At 31.8% G+C, this 20,364-nt stretch overlaps 2 protein-coding genes across 7 annotated transcripts in view; one reads left to right on the top strand and one right to left on the bottom strand.

Moving 5' to 3' along the window:
* LOC143083806 (tectonic-1-like) overlaps positions 1-1,833 on the bottom strand; it is a 28,373-nt gene extending 26,540 nt beyond the window's left edge. For all 4 annotated transcript variants that reach the window (XM_076260176.1, XM_076260177.1, XM_076260178.1 and 1 more), the window contains exon 1: positions 1,559-1,833. In XM_076260176.1, coding sequence (XP_076116291.1) covers positions 1,559-1,811 — 253 coding nt within the window. In that variant the 5' untranslated portion in view covers positions 1,812-1,833. The remainder of the gene's footprint in view (positions 1-1,558) is intronic.
* A 208-nt stretch (positions 1,834-2,041) lies between these two features.
* LOC143083804 (uncharacterized) lies at positions 2,042-16,281 on the top strand. Of its 3 annotated transcripts, XM_076260175.1 has the most exons (7): positions 2,133-2,272; positions 7,265-7,357; positions 8,227-8,343; positions 8,886-9,203; positions 10,174-10,310; positions 12,917-12,945; positions 15,160-16,281. In XM_076260175.1, exons 1-6 carry the CDS (start codon positions 2,270-2,272, stop codon positions 12,927-12,929), a joined length of 681 nt encoding a protein of 226 aa, XP_076116290.1. In that variant the 5' UTR covers positions 2,133-2,269; the 3' UTR covers positions 12,930-12,945; positions 15,160-16,281. The 3 variants fall into 3 exon arrangements, with proteins under 3 accessions (XP_076116289.1, XP_076116290.1, XP_076116288.1); XM_076260174.1 differs by lacking the exons at positions 2,133-2,272; positions 12,917-12,945 and adding an exon at positions 2,042-2,125; XM_076260173.1 differs by lacking the exon at positions 12,917-12,945.
* The last annotated feature ends 4,083 nt before the right edge of the window (positions 16,282-20,364 follow it).

The following is a 20,364-nucleotide window of genomic DNA, read 5'->3' as shown; positions in this document are numbered from 1 at the left end:
TCATTGAATTTCTGTTACATAACAAGTCCTAATTTCAATTTTGAGAATCTCATATTTTTATTGACCAGTCAAAGTAGGAGTTAATAATGGACTTTTGGTGGGTTGCAAGCCTACAATGTTGAATGGAATATATAATTCTTCATAGTATAAGATGACTATAATTTGATAATTGATGTATTTCTACTGGTGTGACACTGTGCTGGGAGAGATGTCACTAATACAATAAACAAAAGGTAGCTGATTTACACGGAATTCAGAGGGAATACAATCTGAACAGTTGAAACAGAATTGTAGAGCAAATGGAGGAACCAAGTTTGCTAGTTTCATGGTAATTATTTATTTTAATTTAATAGTGATAATTAGTTAAATAACAGTTAGTTAATTTAGTTAGGGGTCTCTTTTTCTGAGAATTTTAGTGAGGGATATAGTTTCTTGGTGTGACTCCTTGAATAATAAAAAGGCATGAAAGGCTGGTAATTTAATGATTTTAAATGTCTTGGACAAATTAAAAAAAAATATTATTTTGACAATCATTTGAGAGATCCATACTTATTTTCAATGCTTTAATTGAAATTTACAAGTATTGTCATGATTGTATTTATATATAAATTAATGACACCAAATTTGACAGTTCTAAATCTGGCTAAAATATACAGTCATAATCTAGCATGTGTCGCTCACTGTATGGGCAAATCAAACATTAAGCACACTCTCCAACATTGTAGATGAGAAAATAGACTTCATGACAAAAATCATTAATCACTATTTTGTTGATCTTATATTACTGATCTTTCAGCCTGTTAGTTTCTTTGACTTATTTATAATAAATCTTGCCTTGTTGATCATTTTTTTATTTAAAGTGTTTATTTTTCTATAATAATGTAAATCATATGAGACATAACAATAAATATTTTTAAATAAATGTTTTCCTCTAAAAATCATAGTTTTCATGAAAATAGCGGGGCCTGATGGGTTAGTTTTGTTCTTCCTGATCGGTGTCAAAATGTCTGAATCAATGGGTCACTGTGAAAAATGTCTAAATATGAGAGAATAAAGAGTGGCAGGTAGGTGAAACTTACATAAATGAAGAGATAAATGAAAAATAAACAAAAATTGATACCCGATTTATATAATTCCAAGGCCGTTTGTCGGCACCAGAAGCAACGAAGCAGCGTAACTATTTTGGACAGACAAAAATGCACTTTTTGATATGGACCAAGCTCTGACATCCCACGGCCCCAGCTTGTCTGGCTAAACAGTCGTTGGACGTCAGAGTAATCTCGGACTATCAAGATAATAACCATAAACTGCAAAATTTCATTAAAATTACAAATTATGGATTGATGTGAGATGGATTGACTTGGGGCCGGATCAGTTTGGAATGAAAAAACTGATACCGTTCAGCTGTGTTCAGTGGTGAAAAGACCAACCCAAAGTATAATCATGGCAAACATGAATTCTCCCCCCCCCCCAAGATTTCGGATACGAAAAGATTAGACACCAGTGAAGATCTTGTAGTACATTATGATCAATATATCTGTTTAAAACAAGAGAACACCTGTGACAGATGCAACTACAGTTGGTGGTAATGTGGGTAACTGTGTGGTGGTAGTTGTTGGGGCCTGTGTCGTGGCTGCTTCTGTAGTAACTGTCGTTTCTTCGATAGTAGTCTGGGCTCCAGTTGTTGTAACATCATTAGTTGTTGTTTCGGTGCTAAGTGGAGAAGTCTGACAGGAAACAAATATGGAATGGTTTAGAAAAATTGCCAGAAGACAAGCCAAGACAAGAACCTGTTCGCCTTTTACCGCCATGATATATACAAACAATGAATTGTGGGTATGAGGTGTAACTAAAAGTCGACACAATAGTCCGAACAACCACTCTAAAAAATGTTTCTGTTGTGAGTAATTAAAGGCAAATATTATTATAAATATAACATTATCTATGCTTTCTAATCATTTTAATGGTTTTGACAATCTCAAAAATCATTTAAATGTTAAATAAAATGTGAGATTGGTACTGTAGTACATCTTTTAAACTACTCTTACGGAAATTACCGAACTCTTACGATCATCGGCGCGTGAAATCAAAAGAAACCGACAGACTACTCAAACTGTAAACAAAGGTGGTATTTTATTTGTATAATTGCGTGTTAAATGACATTGCATTTTATGTAAACATCAAGTCAATTAAAAAATAAAACATTTGGAACCTGCCAAGTTACTTTTAGATGTCATCCTATCTACTGCTATTTTCGATTTAGAAATGCATGGTAGGTACCTAGGTCGCTACAAATTTGCCGGGTATTAATTAAAGAACCCCGATATACAATTTGGTGACAAGATTTAACTCTTACAGTTATAGCTTATAGTGTCATGTATAGAAACGAATTTGAAACAACCATAAATTTGGCTTAAATTTATAAGAAACCTCAAATTAAAAAAAAAATCGTACATATGTTTTTTATAACTAAATGGATAGTTTTCAGTTTACAACTTATGTAATCAGGTGTGTTGATAAGTCATTATCCTAAGGCTATTTTTTTCTTATTTTTTCTGCAGACTTAGCTTTCATTTTTTTTATTACCATGCACTGTCAAGCTTGGTAACTCATAATTGTTTCTCAGTAACTCAATGTAGGATGCTGTCCCATACTGAACCTTCTGACCTTGTTTGTTTACATTCAAATTTCAATGGTGTCAAAATCATGTGATGTCAAATCGTTCTACCCAATCAGTTTGCTCTACTGTCAATGAAGGGGTTTTGTAGTCTACGGCAATTACATTATTTCTTTGTAGGATATTGCTTTAAACTAGTTTGCAATAACTTGGGGTTTTATTCAACAGGAAACCTCATTTTTTGCCATCCCTTTCGACAATAATGGAATTTTGTATGAATATTTACCTACAGTCATGATGGTCAGAATATCGATCTTTTTATAATGAATAAAAAAAAAATTCTATGAAAAATAAATGTAAATTGTTTTTTTATTAACCTTCTCTATATTCCTGTACAAAATTATGGCATGGACATCGTTTTTTCATACAATGTATAGTTTTCGTTGGGCTTTTTTTGCGGAAAATCACAAAAGACGTAAGGAGCATGTCATTTTAAAATTTCTAAAAATACGATTTGCTTGACCTGTATTGCCTGCCACAAGACTGATGACGCTGAATGGAATGTACACAAAGCAATGGAGGCCGGAAGTGGGATTTTGTGAAGTTCTAGAATGTTTTTAGACATTCAGAAGTCGGGATTGAAACAGGCATTAGAAAATTGGCATTTTTTAGCAATAATTGAGAACAACAATGAAAACTTACCTTTAGAAATGTTTTTTATTGAAAAGTGCAGAAAAAACGTATTCTGCACTGTTTTTCTACGCCAGAGGTAGCGAAGTGACGTCAATGCATAGTTTCCCTGTGTGTTAAGTTCAAACACAAATACCTAACAAACTCGCAAGATGACCGATTTTAGACTACGGTAGGATACATATACTTTTTTCTGAGGAAAATTCTTTAATTTGTCCACATTTAGAAGAAGTTTATTTGTTTTTAATTGCTTGCTTCCGGAAGCAATTCGCCAACATATTTTCCGTATGCATAGTGACCTGAGCGTAACCCTCCTCGTAAAAATCCGGCGATCGCAATACGCATGGATCAGTCATTAAAATAAACAATTTTCTGATTGTACATGTTAAACACGTGCTCAATACCCATGCTTTTTGTTATTTATTTACTATAAGCTGACAATCGGTAAACTTAGGCTTTAAAACACGGCATTTAATGAGCAGCCATATTTGTTAAATCATAACAGACAGAGAAAAAAAAAAATTGACGATTATACAATATATTTGCGTTAAAAGTGACAAAATCGGCACAGAGTTCTAAGTTCATGATATATACATGCATTGGTTCAAGAATTGGATAAACATTATTTTTCACCACTCACTGGTTTCATGACTTTAATAACTACTAAATTTAGTCTATTCCATACAGCACCAGATAATATATCCTACCATAGTATAAAATCGGTCATCTTGTCAGTTCGTTACAGTAGGTATTTGTATTTGAACTTAACACACTGAGAAACTACGCATTGACGTCACTACGCTACTTCCAGCGTAGAAAACAGTGCAGAATACGTTTTTTTCTGCACTTTTGAAGATTTCTTAAGGATGTACTTAGGTGAGGTTAGGTGAAAATTAATAAATCAAGAATTTAAAATTGATACTGTAAGCTTGTAGAGCATTCTTTAAGGATAAAAATAAACTAAAAATATTGAAAGGTCATGGACCTCCTTTTCGAGATATTTGAGATTTAAAATATGGCAGGAAAAGGCTGACTCGGACTTTTACCTTCTGTTTGCATTGGTATCATTTGGGTCCCAAAATAAAAGAAAGAAAATTAAGAATCTTCTAAAATTTTGGTAAATGACCTTTCATGAGCTATTTAGTCTTATATGAAAAAATAAATGGGTGTTATGGGGCAAAATATTTTACCTTGTTTTGTATGGAAAAACACCAAGGAGTCCGAAAATTTGACACAAATATCAAAACCTCACCTAAGTACATCCTTAAGGTAAGTTTTCATTGTTGTTCTCAATTATTGTTAAAAAATGCCAATTTCCTAATGCCCGTTTCAATCCTGACTTCCGAATGTCTAAAAACAATCTAGAACTTCACAATATCCCACTTCCGGTCTCCATTGCTTTGTGTACATTCCATTCAGCGTCATCAATCTTGTGGCAGGCAATACAGGTCAAACAAATCGTGTTTTTAGGAATTTAAAATGACATGCTCCTTACGTCTTTCGCGATTTTCCAGCGAAAAAGCCCAACCAAAATGAAAGGAAAACTATATGAAAAAACGATGTCCATGTCATAATTTTGTACAGGAATATAGAGTAGGTTAATAAAAAACAATTTACATTTATTTTTCATAGAATTTTTTTTTTATTCATTATAAAAAGATCGATATTCTGACCATCATGACTGTAGGTAAATATTCATACAAAATTCCATTGATGTCGAAAGGGATGGCAAAAAATGAGGTTTCCTGTTGAATTAAACCCCAAATTTTTGCAAACTATTTTAAAACTATATCCCACAAAGAAATAACATAATTGCCGTAGACTGAAAAATCCCCTAATTGACAGTAGAGCAATTTGATTGGGTAGAACGCATTGACATCACTTGATTTTGACGCCATTGAAATTTGAAGTAAACAAACAAGGTCTGAAGGTTCTGTATGGGACAGCATCGTACATTGAGTTACTGAGAAACAATTATGAGTTACCAAGCTTGACAATGCATGGTAATAAAAAATGAAAGCTAAGTCTACAGAAAAAATAAGAAAAAAATAGCCTTAGGATAACGACTTATCAACACACCTGGATAAAGCAGATACATGTCATTGTGTACCTTGAACACCTCACCAACTTGCACTTGCAATCATACCTTAACTAAGTTGTCATGATATTCTAAATGTCATTAACAAATGCACGTAAACCAGGTTGGGAAGAAATTAAAGCCTACATATGGTATTTATACCTATATAGTCAGAGAAATAATTATATAATCCTTCTATCAAGATAGACATGATAGAGGGATAAAATGGTGTCACTATCACTATCAGGTCCAATTGCACCCAAAACACTTTCGCACCCTAAATGTTTGTACTTCACATTTTCGTCCCCTAAGTCCGTTGGCACCCAATTTATATTCAAATACTTGTTCATGAAAAGTCCATTTGCCAATTACCGATTTGATTCTGTTATTACACACTTTTTAAACAAATTACTTACCTTTGTCATTCATAGACTGGTTCTATACTGGACAAAATTGGCTTGATAAGTTTAAAGTGATGTATTGGCAGTTTATCTTATTTTTCATGAAACATAACTTATGGTGACAAAAGTATATATAGCTACATGTAAACAACAAATTAATATAATTAAAAGATTTGAAAAGCTCAAAGGTTACTCACATTACACACAGGTAAGTTTGCTCTTTCCCCTAGCTCTCTATCATGTCTATTGTCAATACAAATTTATGTCCCTCATAAGGAAGACAACAAAAAAGGGATCTCACATTACAGGATCAATTAAGGGAATTGGCAAATGGACTGTTATTAGATATTTTCCTGAATAAAAATTGGGGAACTATTATGTGAAATCTTTATTTTCTTTCAATTTTGATGATTAAATGTATGATTACTGTTAATTGGTACTGTTATAATTGTTTGTGTTTGAAAATCATGATTGTTGTTTCAACATGCATTGGTGTAAATACTGCATGGATGAGTAAAATATTGACGAATTTAGATGAAAAACACAAAAGATAATTGTTTTTAACAGCTTAGCCCCTTTCATCTCGCTTTGTTTTGAAACAATGAAAAAAAAATATATTTCTAGCTATACACTTACCTGCAAAACCAAACATTATTTGATATACAGGGCAAAAAAAATTGTTGTCAGAATCTCACTTTATTGAGAAACAGCGATTTTTCATATATCCCACAATACACTAATTAACCAAAACAAAATTAAGAGTTATCCATCACAAAAAGAAAAGTCAGAGTCTCACTTTTTTTTAACAATTGAAAAACAAATGTTTATAACAATACACTTAAAACTTGAATACAAAACAAAACCAATAAAAACAAAAGGTTGTGAACGTGTAGGATGTGAATGGACTTTGGGTGCAAATGTGAAAGGGGGGTGAATGGATATGCCACAGATTCAATAAAATATCCCTCTATAGAGGAATATATTTGTTCAAAATGGATTCAAAGCAGGAAAATTGCAATATGTCATTTACCACTTGTAATGGCTATAATCTAGAAAATTATATATTATTTGTAACAATTTTTGCACTTTACTGAAAATGAGATGCCCAGTTTTCTGCTAAAGTAACAGAACTTGCATTCTATTGTGAACCCATCTGGATATCTGATCAACATCAAAAAAAACAATTGACCTTTAAATTATTATATTAAAGCTAACAATAAAAATGAGTTCATTGAGGTACGTATAACTGAGTGGAATTTGCCTGATCATCACCATGATCACAGCTTTGAATTATGATGAAAAAACATCACAGTTGGCAATATCAAATTAAATTCATTTATGTTCCTATAAAGGTGGTCAGAATTTCATTTTATGTGTATGGCATAAGAATTTTAATATATTTATGCTTATTTCATAGATTTTTGTCCCTTCAAAGATTCTATATGAGTTAATCAATGTATATAGTTTATCTGCTTACAGATGCCTTTATCAGACTTTATATGGTCAGTGCAGACACACACCAATGGAATTAAAAGAAAGATCTCTGGTGATGCCTGTTCTCAAGAATCTTTGGTAAATTCACATTAGTGAGAAAACCTTTTAAATTCTTTAAAACATATGCAAGTACATGTATATGTGTCATACTGTCATATTATCTCATATACATGTAGCTTGCATTTTTAAAGGGAACATTTTAAGTCAGATTTCTAGAGGACAAATCAGGTTAATGAAATGGTGAAATACTGCTAGAGGGAGGTTGCCAACAGTTTCTGTGCAATAACTATTACTAATGCTCTAATCAACAAATGCTTTTTCAAATATTTTATATATTGTTATTGATGAGAAAATGAGAAAACAGAGAATGATATCTACTGTTAAGGAGTTATGGTCCTTGATCTGTTAGAAAGGTTGGAAAACCAAATTAGTTTTGATTACAATACAAAGATATCATAAGTTAATCATGTTAATGTACAACTATTGTTTGTAGTGAAATAGCTTAATGCCTTGAGTCCCAAGTCAATTCAATATATCTTTTAGTATTAAAATTTAAAGAGAACAAAGTTTCTTTTTGAACACAGTGAAAAGGACTGAATGTTGGTCACTTTGCATAACATCAGTTTATTGTACATAGACAGAACATTTCTGTTTACAACTTTTTAGCAGGAATTAGTCTTAGTCCCCTTAGTAGACAATGAAATTGTCAGATCACCATTTGGACCTTGCTTCTGCCATTTAAAAACAACTAAATATGTATGATATGAAAATAAGAAGATGTGGTATTCTAAAATAGAATGCATACAATTACAAATCTCAGATTTTGTATTTTCAAGCAAATGAATTTCTTACATATTCCCTTTAGTGATATTCACCTTCATTATTTTGTTCTTTTGCATGTATCTAAAAAATAAATCCTAATAATAATCTCATTATTTTCCTTTCAGGAACAACAGAGTAAAAAATGCAGAGTTATTTCCCCTGCTGGTGATTTCAATGTATGTGAAATGGATGATGAAAATCATAACGAGATGTCATCTCAGAACTTCAACAGCCAACGACAAGTAAACATCAAAGATATAGCATGATACTTAATGAATTCTTGTCAAGCTCATATTTAATTTTATAAAAAATAAATGGCAGGATCTCTTTTCTTATCATGTGTTTAGAACATAATAGTTTTTGACAGGTTATATATTCACTTGAAAAAAAAAAATTCAAAAAGGGTAAATGCAATGCTAAGCCTGAACAATGATCTAGTTATACACCTTACCGCTATTTGTCCGCCATTACTGGATATCACACTGGTTCCCGCAAAATTTTAATGTCATAAAACAAAACATTGGACGCCACAATGGAAAAGTGATTGTTGTATTCATCAAAAGTTCAAGCAGCCGGGATTAGCGATCAGGTGTATTCATATAAACATGTATGTCTCAAAGGAGATGACCAGGAATATGCTCACTTGTAATCACAATCCTGTACTCCTATTCCGGATTTGGAAATTATACAGTTTTTGTACATTGTCTAATTTAAGTGCTTCAAACTCTGAACTCGAGGAAAACTTGATTCTCAAATCATACATGAATATTTTATTACCTTTCAGAACCACAGATCTGAGTCAGAATCTCAAACTATACTTAGGCTACAGGGACAACAGCAATTAACATGTCCTAGTCTGCTAGCATCTCAACCAGATGGTCAAGGATTTTTATCTCAACAACCAACTGGTCAAGAATTTTTATCTCAACAACCAACTGGTCAAGGATTTTTATCTCAACCTTCTGGTCAAGGTTTTTTAACTCAACAACCATCACACCAGGGACTTTTATTACAACAGTCTAGTTCTAGCATTTTGCCACATCAATCAAATCCTGATTATTTAAGTCAAACTGGACCATGTCTATCACTGCATGACCAACAGGTTAGAAATTTATATTTTAGAATCTCAATACATAGATGTTTTGTGTAAAAGTTCAGATGAAATTGTATTTACATAACATAAGTTTATTTCCTCTACATTAATGTTCCTGTGGTCGCCTTTCTTCAAAAAAAGAATTAAGGTGGTACCTAACACTACAGGGAGATAACTCTGTAAAATCAGCTAAACGTTTTAATTATGTTGTGTTGTGAAGGGGATATTAAGCTTCTCAATGATCAAAATAAGTGTTTATCAAACTCCTATATAACCAGTGTAATTTTTTGGATAAAAAAGTTGGTTCAAATTTTTTGATTTTTTCACATTTTTGTCAAAGAGTCAAAGTAAATATTTTGTCAAAATGTTATGAAAAATTAAACTAGCCAAATTAATTTTAGTTAAAGTGTTGGGTACCACCTTAAGCTAAAACTTTTAAAACAAAATTCAAAGACATGAAATATATGATGTTCCAAGCCATAAAAATTGTTTCTGTAATTAATGTGGCATCCATTTTGCTGAAGAAGTAAACATTATTGTTTCAGGGCCAGCGTTAAAGACCCATTTGATGTTGGTCCAGTTTCCTCTTTGTCACATTCCCCATTTCCATTCTCTAAAATCTATTCTATATATGAACATGATGAATGTGCATAATTTTGTCAATCCATACATTTCAAAAGGTTTTTTTTTGTGCTGTTAAAAATCCTCAAAGATACTATTTTTTATGTCAAAAGACAAACCAGTGACACTTGAATTAAAAAAGTTCAAAGGCCAAATCCATTACAAAGTTGGGGAGCATATATGTAGAAGACCCAAAATTTCTTAAAGGTTTTCCAAAAAACAACTGACATATTCAATGTTTTATTTATGTAGCATTTTAAAAAACTAGTTATTAACATTTATGGCAATCTGTATCAACACTATATATTAACTCAGAAAGATCATTAGATTATGTACTATTGTTAATTGTTAATTACAGAACAATATGATCATGAATATAAACGAAGAGCTTTATTCTTGTACAAGTCTGTTGTCTGAGGAAGAAATGGCATGTACCTTCATGGAATCAGACTTTGTACCTAATCAACAACAGTATAATGCTAGAGACAATTCTGTGTAAGTAAACATCATACCATTATGATTTATTATCTACCTATATCGAGAAAAGTGTGGGGTGGTCTCCATTTCTCATTCTCCTAAAAAGTTATCATGATTATAGTTTTGAAAGAGTGAAATGAAAGTTGCTGTTCATAATTTATTTCTCTATGGGAATAAGGGATAAACAGGTGGTACTTTGAAATAAGAGGTCAGACAGAGCTTCCTTTTCCATTTGTCTCTTACTCTACAGATGCCCTTTATTTAGTGTATTTTGGTATTATCTTTGGTGTTTAATCATTGTCCTTGAGAAACTTTGATGCTATTGCTTAGTGTCCTAAAATTGAGATTAATATTTGAGAATAAATCAATTTTGAAAAAGACAAAAATATTCTTCGAATGGGAAAATCCTCCTGTATTTTAGGACTAAAGACTGTGGATTCAACTTTTATCGTTGGTACCAATATTTTACCCAAAATAGCACAAAATTAGTACCCAACAGATTCAATCAAAACAGATGTGCATGGTAAGGGGACTTCACAAAATCACAAAATCCAACATTTTTATACGACCGCAAAATTTGAAAATTTTTTCGTCGTATATTGCTATCACGTTGGCGTCGTCTGCGTCGTCGTCGTCCGAATACTTTTAGTTTTCGCACTCTAACTTTAGTAAAAGTGAATGGAAATCTATGAAATTTTAACACAAGGTTTATGACCACAAAAGGAAGGTTGGTATATATTGATTTTGGGAGTTTTGGTCCCAACATTTTAGGAATTAGGGGCCAAAAAGGGCCCAAATAAGCATTTTCTTGGTTTTCGCACTATAACTTTAGTTTAAGTTAATAGAAATCTATGAAATTTTGACACAAGGTTTATGACCACAAAAGAACGGTTGGGATTGATTTTGGGAGTTTTGGTTTCAACAGTTTAGGAATTAGGGGCCAAAAAAGGGCCCAAATAAGCATTATTCTTGGTTTTCGCACCATAACGTTAGTATAAGTAAATAGAAATCTATGAAATTTAAACACAAGGTTTATGACCATAAAAGGAAGGTTGGTATTGATTTTGGGAGTTTTGGTCCCAACAGAATAAGGGGCCCAAAGGGTCCAAAATTAAACTTTGTTTGATTTCATCAAAATTGAATAATTGGGGTTCTTTGATATGCCGAATCTAACTGTCATGACTGTGTATGTAGATTCTTAACTTTTGGTCCCGTTTTCAAATTGGTCTACATTAAGGTCCAAAGGGTCCAAATATTAAACTTAGTTTGATTTTGACAAAAAATGAATCAGTTAGGTTCTTTGATATGCTGAATCTAAAAATGTACTTAGATTCTTGATTATTGGCCCAGTTTTCAAGTTGGTCCAAATCGGGGTCCAAAATTAAACTTTGTTTGATTTCATCAAAAATTGAATAAATGGGGTTCTTTGATATACCAAATCTAACTGTGTATGTAGATTCTTCATTTTTGGTCCTGTTTTCAAATTGGTCTACACTAAAGTCCAAAGGGTCCAAAATTAAACTAAGTCTGATTTTAACAAAAATTGAAATCTTGGGGTTCTTTGATATGCTGAATCCAAAAATGTACTTAGATTTTTTATTATGGGCCCAGTTTTCAAGTTGGTCCAAATCAGGATCTTAAATTATTATATTAAGTATTGTGCAATAGCAAGTCTTTTCAATTGCACAGTATTGCGCAATGGCAAGAAATATCTAATTGCACAATATTGTGAAATAGCAAATTTTTTTTTAATTAGAGTTATCTTTCTTTGTCCAGAATAGTAAGCAAGAAATATCTAATTGCAAAATATTGTGCAATAGCAAGATTTTTTTTTAATTGGAGTTATCTTTCTTTGTCCAGAATCAACTTAAATCTTTGTTATATACAATATACAATGTATATTCACTTTTTACTACCAACTAATAAATTAAAATAATCTTTACCATTCAGTGATAACAAGCAGTTTTTTTACATCTTAATATTTTATGATGTATTTAAATGAGTAGTTATTGTTGCAAACTCCATTAGAAATTTTAATTGAGATTAGTTTTGGAATAAGGGAAAGGGGGATGTGATTAAAAAAATTGGGTTCAATTTTTCTCATTTGAAATTTCATAAATAAAAAAGAAAATTTCTTCAAACATTTTTTTGAGAGGATTAATATTCAACAGCATAGTGAATTGCTCTAAGAGAAAACAAAAATTTTAAGTTCATTAGAACACATTCATTCTGTGTCAGAAACCTATGCTGTGTCAACTATTTAATCACAATTCAAATTTAGAGCTGAATCCAGCTTGAATATTGTGTCCATACTTGCCCCAACCGTTCAGGGTTCAACCTCTGCGGTCGTATAAAGCTACGCCCTGCGGAGCATCTGGTTTCTTTATGTAATTTATGAACATTGAATAAGTTGCTATAAAAGATTACCGTACACACAAGCTTAAGCTGTGTCAAAAAATCTTGATCTTTCTCTTGGAATAGCACTTAAATACACAAGTAAGTGTGTTTGTATGAAATATTTTTATATTTTAATTTTAATGCACATTGACTAAGAAGCAAATAAAACAATATTTTTGGTCATATTATTAAGTAGATTTTCTATCAAATAAGTTGTTTAATTTCAGTCATGGTTTGTGACGGCTCATTTCCTGTTGTAAGTCGTCTTATATCTTATAACCAGAGCAGTGTTCTCTCCAGACTGAAAGCATGGCACAAATCTATTTTTAGATAAAATGTTCAAAAATTGCACCACGTTTTTTAATTTCATCCAGCATTACTTATATGCATTCATTTCTCTTAACAGATGAGCTAGCAATTTGTCACATTTTTTTCCAGGATTTGCAATTTTATGAACTTGTGTAGAAGAGACATATTAAACAAAGCTAAGTCTTATCCCCACCAAATTAGCCTGTAGAAAGATATTAATAAGAAGAATGCTCTATTCAATATTGTTACTGTTGCTTAATTCATAGTAAAACTAAGATAATGCAGACTTAATCTTTTTACCCTTTTAAACCAATTAAAAAGTCCCAAGAATATAAGTACCTCATGTAGCTTGGTGACTTACATTTCTGGGGAGGACACTGCTATTTCTAAATCAGTTGGAGTGGTTTTGATTTTAATATGTAATCAATTCATCTCCATGCTAGCCATAGATTCTGTTTACAGGGATATATATATACAGATTTATAATATATATCTACACCTATATGCATACTATCTCTATAGTTAAAAAGTTTTACCAACAAGAAATCCTCCTAATCTTAATGTTCTAGATAGGCTTATTATACTAAATTGAAAGGTTGTTATTGTTCTATTGGGTTGCGTCATGGTTGGCTTGATTTTAGAGCTATTGTGTTAAATGTATTGGTGTTTATTAAGCAGTATTATAAGAACATTACAGGCTGTGTGGTGGCATTTAATTTATTCATCTTTTTAACTTTTGATTGGTAGACAGATATTTCATTGTCAATAACAGTTTCTCTCTTGTTCATTTCATTGCCAAATGGCGTATGTTTCTTTTTCTTTAATTACTTTGAAATCAAGACTTTAACAATAATTAGTAATCTGATATTGTGTGCCTTTTAATCTTTGTACTTCCTAAGTAAAAATTGAGAACCTGAAGTTTTCTGTGAACTTCCAACCATTACCATTGCAAACATATAGAAATATTTTGCCCATCTTGGATCGTACATAGATTAAAGTTAATAATTTTTCAAATCCACTGTCAATAATAACTAAAAACCATGGAAAATTTAGCAATCTTAGCCAATACTTTTAAAATTTGTCATACTATCACCCATTGTAAGATTAAATTATATATAGTTTGTATTATTTTGCCACCCTTTGCCTGTAGCATGCAGCCTGTTCCAGTTTATCTGATTATCCAGCACCTGTTTTGATAAATATTGACTACAACCAGTCATGTTATTAAATTGAAGCACTAGCAAAAACTAATCAAACCAATCTTATATGAGTATTATATGTTATAATGGAGGATTAGGCCAGACATGTGTTTTGTCTTCATTAGACACATCAGTGGCACTTGTGTCAACTTAAAATTATAGTCAAGTATTATTAAGCAACAGCAAACATATTTCCATTTTATTCATGTTTCAGTTATGGTCAATTACAATTTTTTTAGGATAACTTCTGGGTTATTTCAATCCATTCAGGCATTTGATACTTGAAGAACCTCAATTTGACCTTTAGTATTTAGAAGTTAAATATTTGATGATAAAGAGAAGTTAATAAAAGATAAAAGAATTTGACGTATCTATTAAATTTTAATAGTGGAAAAGAGAGTTCTTGACAAAATCTGCATATGGAAAACCATATAGCAAAGATTGAGTACTTTTATTGCCATTTTTCATCTGAAAGTCATACCAAGGACTTCAACATGGAGCATAAAATCTTATATCATTGGAATTTCCTGCTTATGAAGTAAATACACACCTGAAAATCTTTGTAAAACAAAAAGTAAAATAAAAAACTACCGAACTCCATTGAAGGAAAAGTCCCTTATAAGCAAATGGAAAAAATCAAAAGCTCATACACATCAAACAAATGGATAACAACTGACTAAGTACAGACAAAATCTAGCTGAACATAGCTTTTTTTTTGGTAATTATATGTTTTCAATGAATTCAGAAAAAAATTGTTGCAGTTGGTCTTATCTGCAATTTGAGAAATTACATACAGTATGAAATGGTTAAATATCAAAATACATTGTAACTATTCCAATAGTATTGATAAAATGAAATAATGCAATAGTGTTGATACAATGAAATAATGCAATAGTGTTGATACAATGAAATAATGCAGTAGGGTTTGGATTTTGTGGTTTATTCTTTTTGTGTTTTTACAGGGTAGGAGATTCCACACCTACTATAGATCGTGTGAAGTGTTACTGTCGTCCATCATGGGAAGGCACCTTTGACATGAAACCATATGTGTCAGACTATTATTAATGAAGTTACCGTGGAAACACAGCTGAATGTGACAGTCAACTATTGATGATCACATGTTCATGATTTACTCCATACTTAAGTCTCATTTGCCATTATATATTCACAATATTCTTGTTGCCAATATTTTGGTCATTTTTTATTCAAAATAAAAAAATTGTATTGGGCCAAAGGCCAAGTCTATGGAAGCCTTCTCCAGTATACGTATTGTTAAGACTATTTTGTTGCAGGTTTATATTAGTTATTTTTAAAGTATTTTATTTTATACATATATCAACAATGTTTTTTCTTTGGTGAGGTTTAAATAATCTTTTAAAGTTGATAGAAGTACTTTACATAATAAAGATCACTGTCCTAATATTTTTTTAAGCTAAAAAAGGGATAGTTGCTCAAACTTAAGGAACATAATAGAATTTTAAGTAATACCATAAATTCTAGTTCTCATTGAGTAAATTTTCAATAGATACTTGTACCTAGGTATTTTTATCAGATTGTTTTAATGCAACAACTGTATTTTATCAGGATATTTCTGGTATTATGTTTCAGAAAATTTTTTTAACTTTTTTTTATTCATGTTTTTTTTTAAATTGAAAAGTTTTAATTATTTTTAATTTACGAATGAATGGTATAAAAGGGAATTTTATACATGATAACATTGTAACTAAATTTTATATGTTTCCTGTCATTTAATAATGTCTTCTTCAAGGGAACACAGCTTTTGATATGTTCTAGTTGTCACATCCAATGAAGCTGTTCTATACTGAATCTTTATTTGCACTAAGCCATATTCATAGGGGCAGCTATATTTATAAATCAGTGCTACATTGTGTTTAACATTATAATTATTGCTCATTTAAGCCTGATAGATTGAAGTTATATATTCGTAGTGTGGTGAACAACAGATTTTATACATTTTCTTGTTGATTAAGAATTTCGTAAAGTTTGTTATGTCTTAATGTTAGATCTGTATATTGTTAGTGTTCTCATTGTAATTTTTTACGAAGTAAAGTTTTATATTGTCAGCCGTTTTAGTTGTTTTTGAGAGAGCATTTGTCAGGCTGTATACTCAATTATGATTGATAAATAAAAATGTCAGAACATAGCAGAAAAAAGTAAAATTGACATGGATTAGTCTTAGGGTAGCACAATACAAAGATTTTTCATCCCCATTCAGACATCTTTAAACTGATGTAATTCCACTCATCTTTCTTTAAATTTTATAAGTGAGGTACCAAAAGAAAGAAGAAGGAATAATCTTTCAAATTGTGATAATTTCATTATGACATAATTATTACATAATTAATTGTTATGTAATTAGTTGCCATATTGTGATGTACACACTTGAATGAATTTAGCTTCTTTGTTATTCATAGCATCCCAAAATATTTTATAGATTCTTTCACAACACAGTTTCACACATAGAAATCAAAAAGTTAAGGTAGGTTTAGAAGGGATGATTCAATTTTGATATTTTGATATTTGGAAAATTCTGTTTTGTAAATCTTCTTCACAAAAAGTCACAACAAGCTTTTGTCATCATAAACTATTTCACTTACCATATATATTTTTCTCCCGATTTGATGACAATATGGGCTGGTATAATTATTTGCTAAATGGGACAATACATGCAAAAAATAACTGTTTTAATGACAAATAAGATTTATACTTTTCTATTGCTGCCTTGAAAGTGATAAAAAATATAAGGTATATGTAACCTGTAATCTTAACCTATTACTTCACATGAGTGATAATAAGGGTGTTTAGTTTATACTTTGTCAATTGTTTTTAATTTCTTCCTTGAAAAATCCCCTTTTTCAACCAGAATCATCTTAACTATAAAAAACAAGAATGTATTCATAGTACACAAATGCCTCATCCACACTTTCATTTTCTATGTTAAGTGAACCATGAAAATGGGGTAAAAACTGTGACTGTCAATGATGGAACATGTCAAAGGTATCAGAATAAAATGTGACATGACTGTCAATGATGGAACATGTCAAAGGTATCAGAATAAGATGTGGTATGACTGCCAATGATGGAACATGTCAAAGGTATCAGAATAAGATGTGGTATGACTGTCAATGATGGAACATGTCAAAGGTATCAGAATAAGATGTGGTATGACTGCCAATGATGGAACATGTCAAAGGTATCAGAATAAGATGTGGTATGACTGTCAATGATGGAACATGTCAAAGGTATCAAAATAAGATGTGGTATGACTGTCAATGATGGAACATGTCAAAGGTATCAGAATAAGATGTGGTATGCTGCCAATGATGGAACATGTCAAAGGTATCAGAATAAGATGTGGTATGACTGTCAATGATGGAACATGTCAAAGGTATCAGAATAAGATGTGGTATGACTGTCAATGATGGAACATGTCAAAGGTATCAGAATAAGATGTGGTATGACTGTCAATGATGGAACATGTCAAAGGTATCAGAATAAGATGTGGTATGACTGTCAATGATAAAACATGTCAAAGGTATCAGAATAAGATGTGGTATGACTGTCAATGATGGAACATGTCAAAGGTATCAGAATAAGATTTGGTATGACTGCCAATGAGACCGATGGAACATGTCAAAGGTATCAAAATAAGATGTGGTATGACTGCCAATGATGGAACATGTCAAAGGTATCAGAATAAGATGTGACATGACTGCCAATGATGGAACATGTCAAAGGTATCAGAATAAGATGTGGTATGACTGCCAATGATGGAACATGTCAAAGGTATCAGAATAAGATGTGGTATGACTGTCAATGAGACCGATGGAACATGTCAAAGGTATCAAAATAAGATGTGGTATGACTGCCAATGATGGAACATGTCAAAGGTATCAGAATAAGATGTGGTATGACTGCCAATGATGGAACATGTCAAAGGTATCAGAATAAGATGTGGTATGACTGTCAATGATGGAACATGTCAAAGGTATCAGAATAAGATGTGGTATGACTGTCAATGATGGAACATGTCAAAGGTATCAGAATAAGATGTGGTATGACTGCCAATGATGGAACATGTCAAAGGTATCAGAATAAGATGTGACATGACTGTCAATGATAAAACATGTCAAAGGTATCAGAATAAGATGTGGTATGACTGCCAATGATGGAACATGTGAAAGGTATCAGAATAAGATGTGGTATGACTGCCAATGATGGAACATGTGAAAGGTATCAAAATAAGATGTGACATGACTGCCAATGATGAAACATATCAAAGGTATTAGAATAAGATGTGGTATGACTGCCAATGATGGAACATGTGAAAGGTATCAAAATAAGATGTGGTATGACTGCCAATGATAAAACATGTCAAAGGTATCAGAATAAGATGTGGTATGACTGTCAATGATGGAACATGTCAAAGGTATCAGAATAAGATGTGACATGACTGTCAATGATGGAACACATCAAAGGTATCAGAATAAGATGTGGTATGACTGCCAATGATGGAACATATCAAAGGTATTAGAATAAGATGTGGTATGACTGCCAATGATAAAACATGTCAAAGGTATCAGAATAAGATGTGGTATGACTGCCAATGATGGAACATATCAAAGGTATTAGAATAAGATGTGGTATGACTGCCAATGATGGAACACATCAAAGGTATCAGAATAAGATGTGGTATGACTGCCAATGACACCTATGGAACATGTCAAGGGTATCAGAAGAAGATGTGGTACGACTGTCAATGATGGAACATATCAAAGGTATCAGAATAAGATGTAGTACGACTGCCAATGATGGAACATATCAAAGGTATCAGAATACGATGTGGTATGACTGCTAATATATGGGACAAATCAAAGGTATCAAAATAAGATGTGGTATGACTGCAAATGATGGAACATATCAAAGGTATCAGAATACGATGTGGTATGACTGCCAATGAGACCGATGGAACATGTCAAAGGTATCAAAATAAGATGTGGTATGACTGCAAATGATGGGACATATCAAAGGTATCAGAATACGATGTGGTATGACTGCCAATGATGGAACATGTCAAAGGTATCAGAATAAGATGTGGTATGACTGCTAATATATGGGACAAATCAAAGGTATCAAAATAAGATGTGGTATGACTGCCTATGAGACCGATGAAACATGTCAAAGGTATCAGAATAAAATGTTACATGACTGCCAATGATGGAACATGTCAAAGGTATCAGAATAAGACGTGGTATGACTGCCGATGATGGAACGTGTGATAGGTATCAGAATAAGATGTGGTATTACTTCCAATGATGGAAAATGTCAAAGGTATCAGAATAAGATGTGGTATTACTTCCAATGATGGAAAATGTCAAAGGTATCAGAATAAGATGTTGTATAACTGCCAATATTAGAACATATCAAAGGTATCAGAATAAAATGTAGTATGACTGCCAATGATGGAACATATAAAAAATATCAGAATAAAATGTGGTATGACTGCCAATGATGGAACATATAAAAGATATCAGAATAAAATTTGGTATGACTGCCAATGAGACTGATAGGAACATATCAAAGGTATCAGAATAAGATGTGGACTGTCAATGAGACAACTCTCCATCAGAGACAAAATAACATTGTTATTGATGTTGATGACTGTAGGTCATTGCTTTCAACAACGAGCTTAACACATACCACCTTATGGCATAGAGAAAGCCCTTAAAGGCCCAAAATTTAAAACAAGTTAAATAGAAAAAATAACAAAGACTAGTTTTTTATCAGATAAAAAAAAAGTTCAATGGTGTGTAATGCAGTGTAAATCTGTAAATACCAATGCATCAAGTCTTACACAACACATGTAAATAAAGCTAAACCACTACGACAGGATAATCTTCACTAGAGATATCAATGTACAAAGAAGCTACATGAGGTATATTTTACTAAAGTTTCAGAAAAGCTTTAAAACTATCAGCAGTATAAACTTTCAACTGAGAGTGTACAATGTTATTAAAAATCTGACATCTATAAGCAGTTACACGAACAAACTTTTTGTCACGATGGTTTATTGACTTGTATTAGGCAAAATTAAACCAAACTCTGCCTGAATTATCTAATTTAGAAATTGGTAACAATTCTCATCA

Source organism: Mytilus galloprovincialis, chromosome 7 (genome assembly GCF_965363235.1).
Source record: "Mytilus galloprovincialis chromosome 7, xbMytGall1.hap1.1, whole genome shotgun sequence".
In the NCBI taxonomy this organism is placed as follows: Eukaryota; Metazoa; Mollusca; class Bivalvia; order Mytilida; family Mytilidae; genus Mytilus; species Mytilus galloprovincialis.
This window is presented reverse-complemented; position numbering and strand designations above follow the sequence as displayed.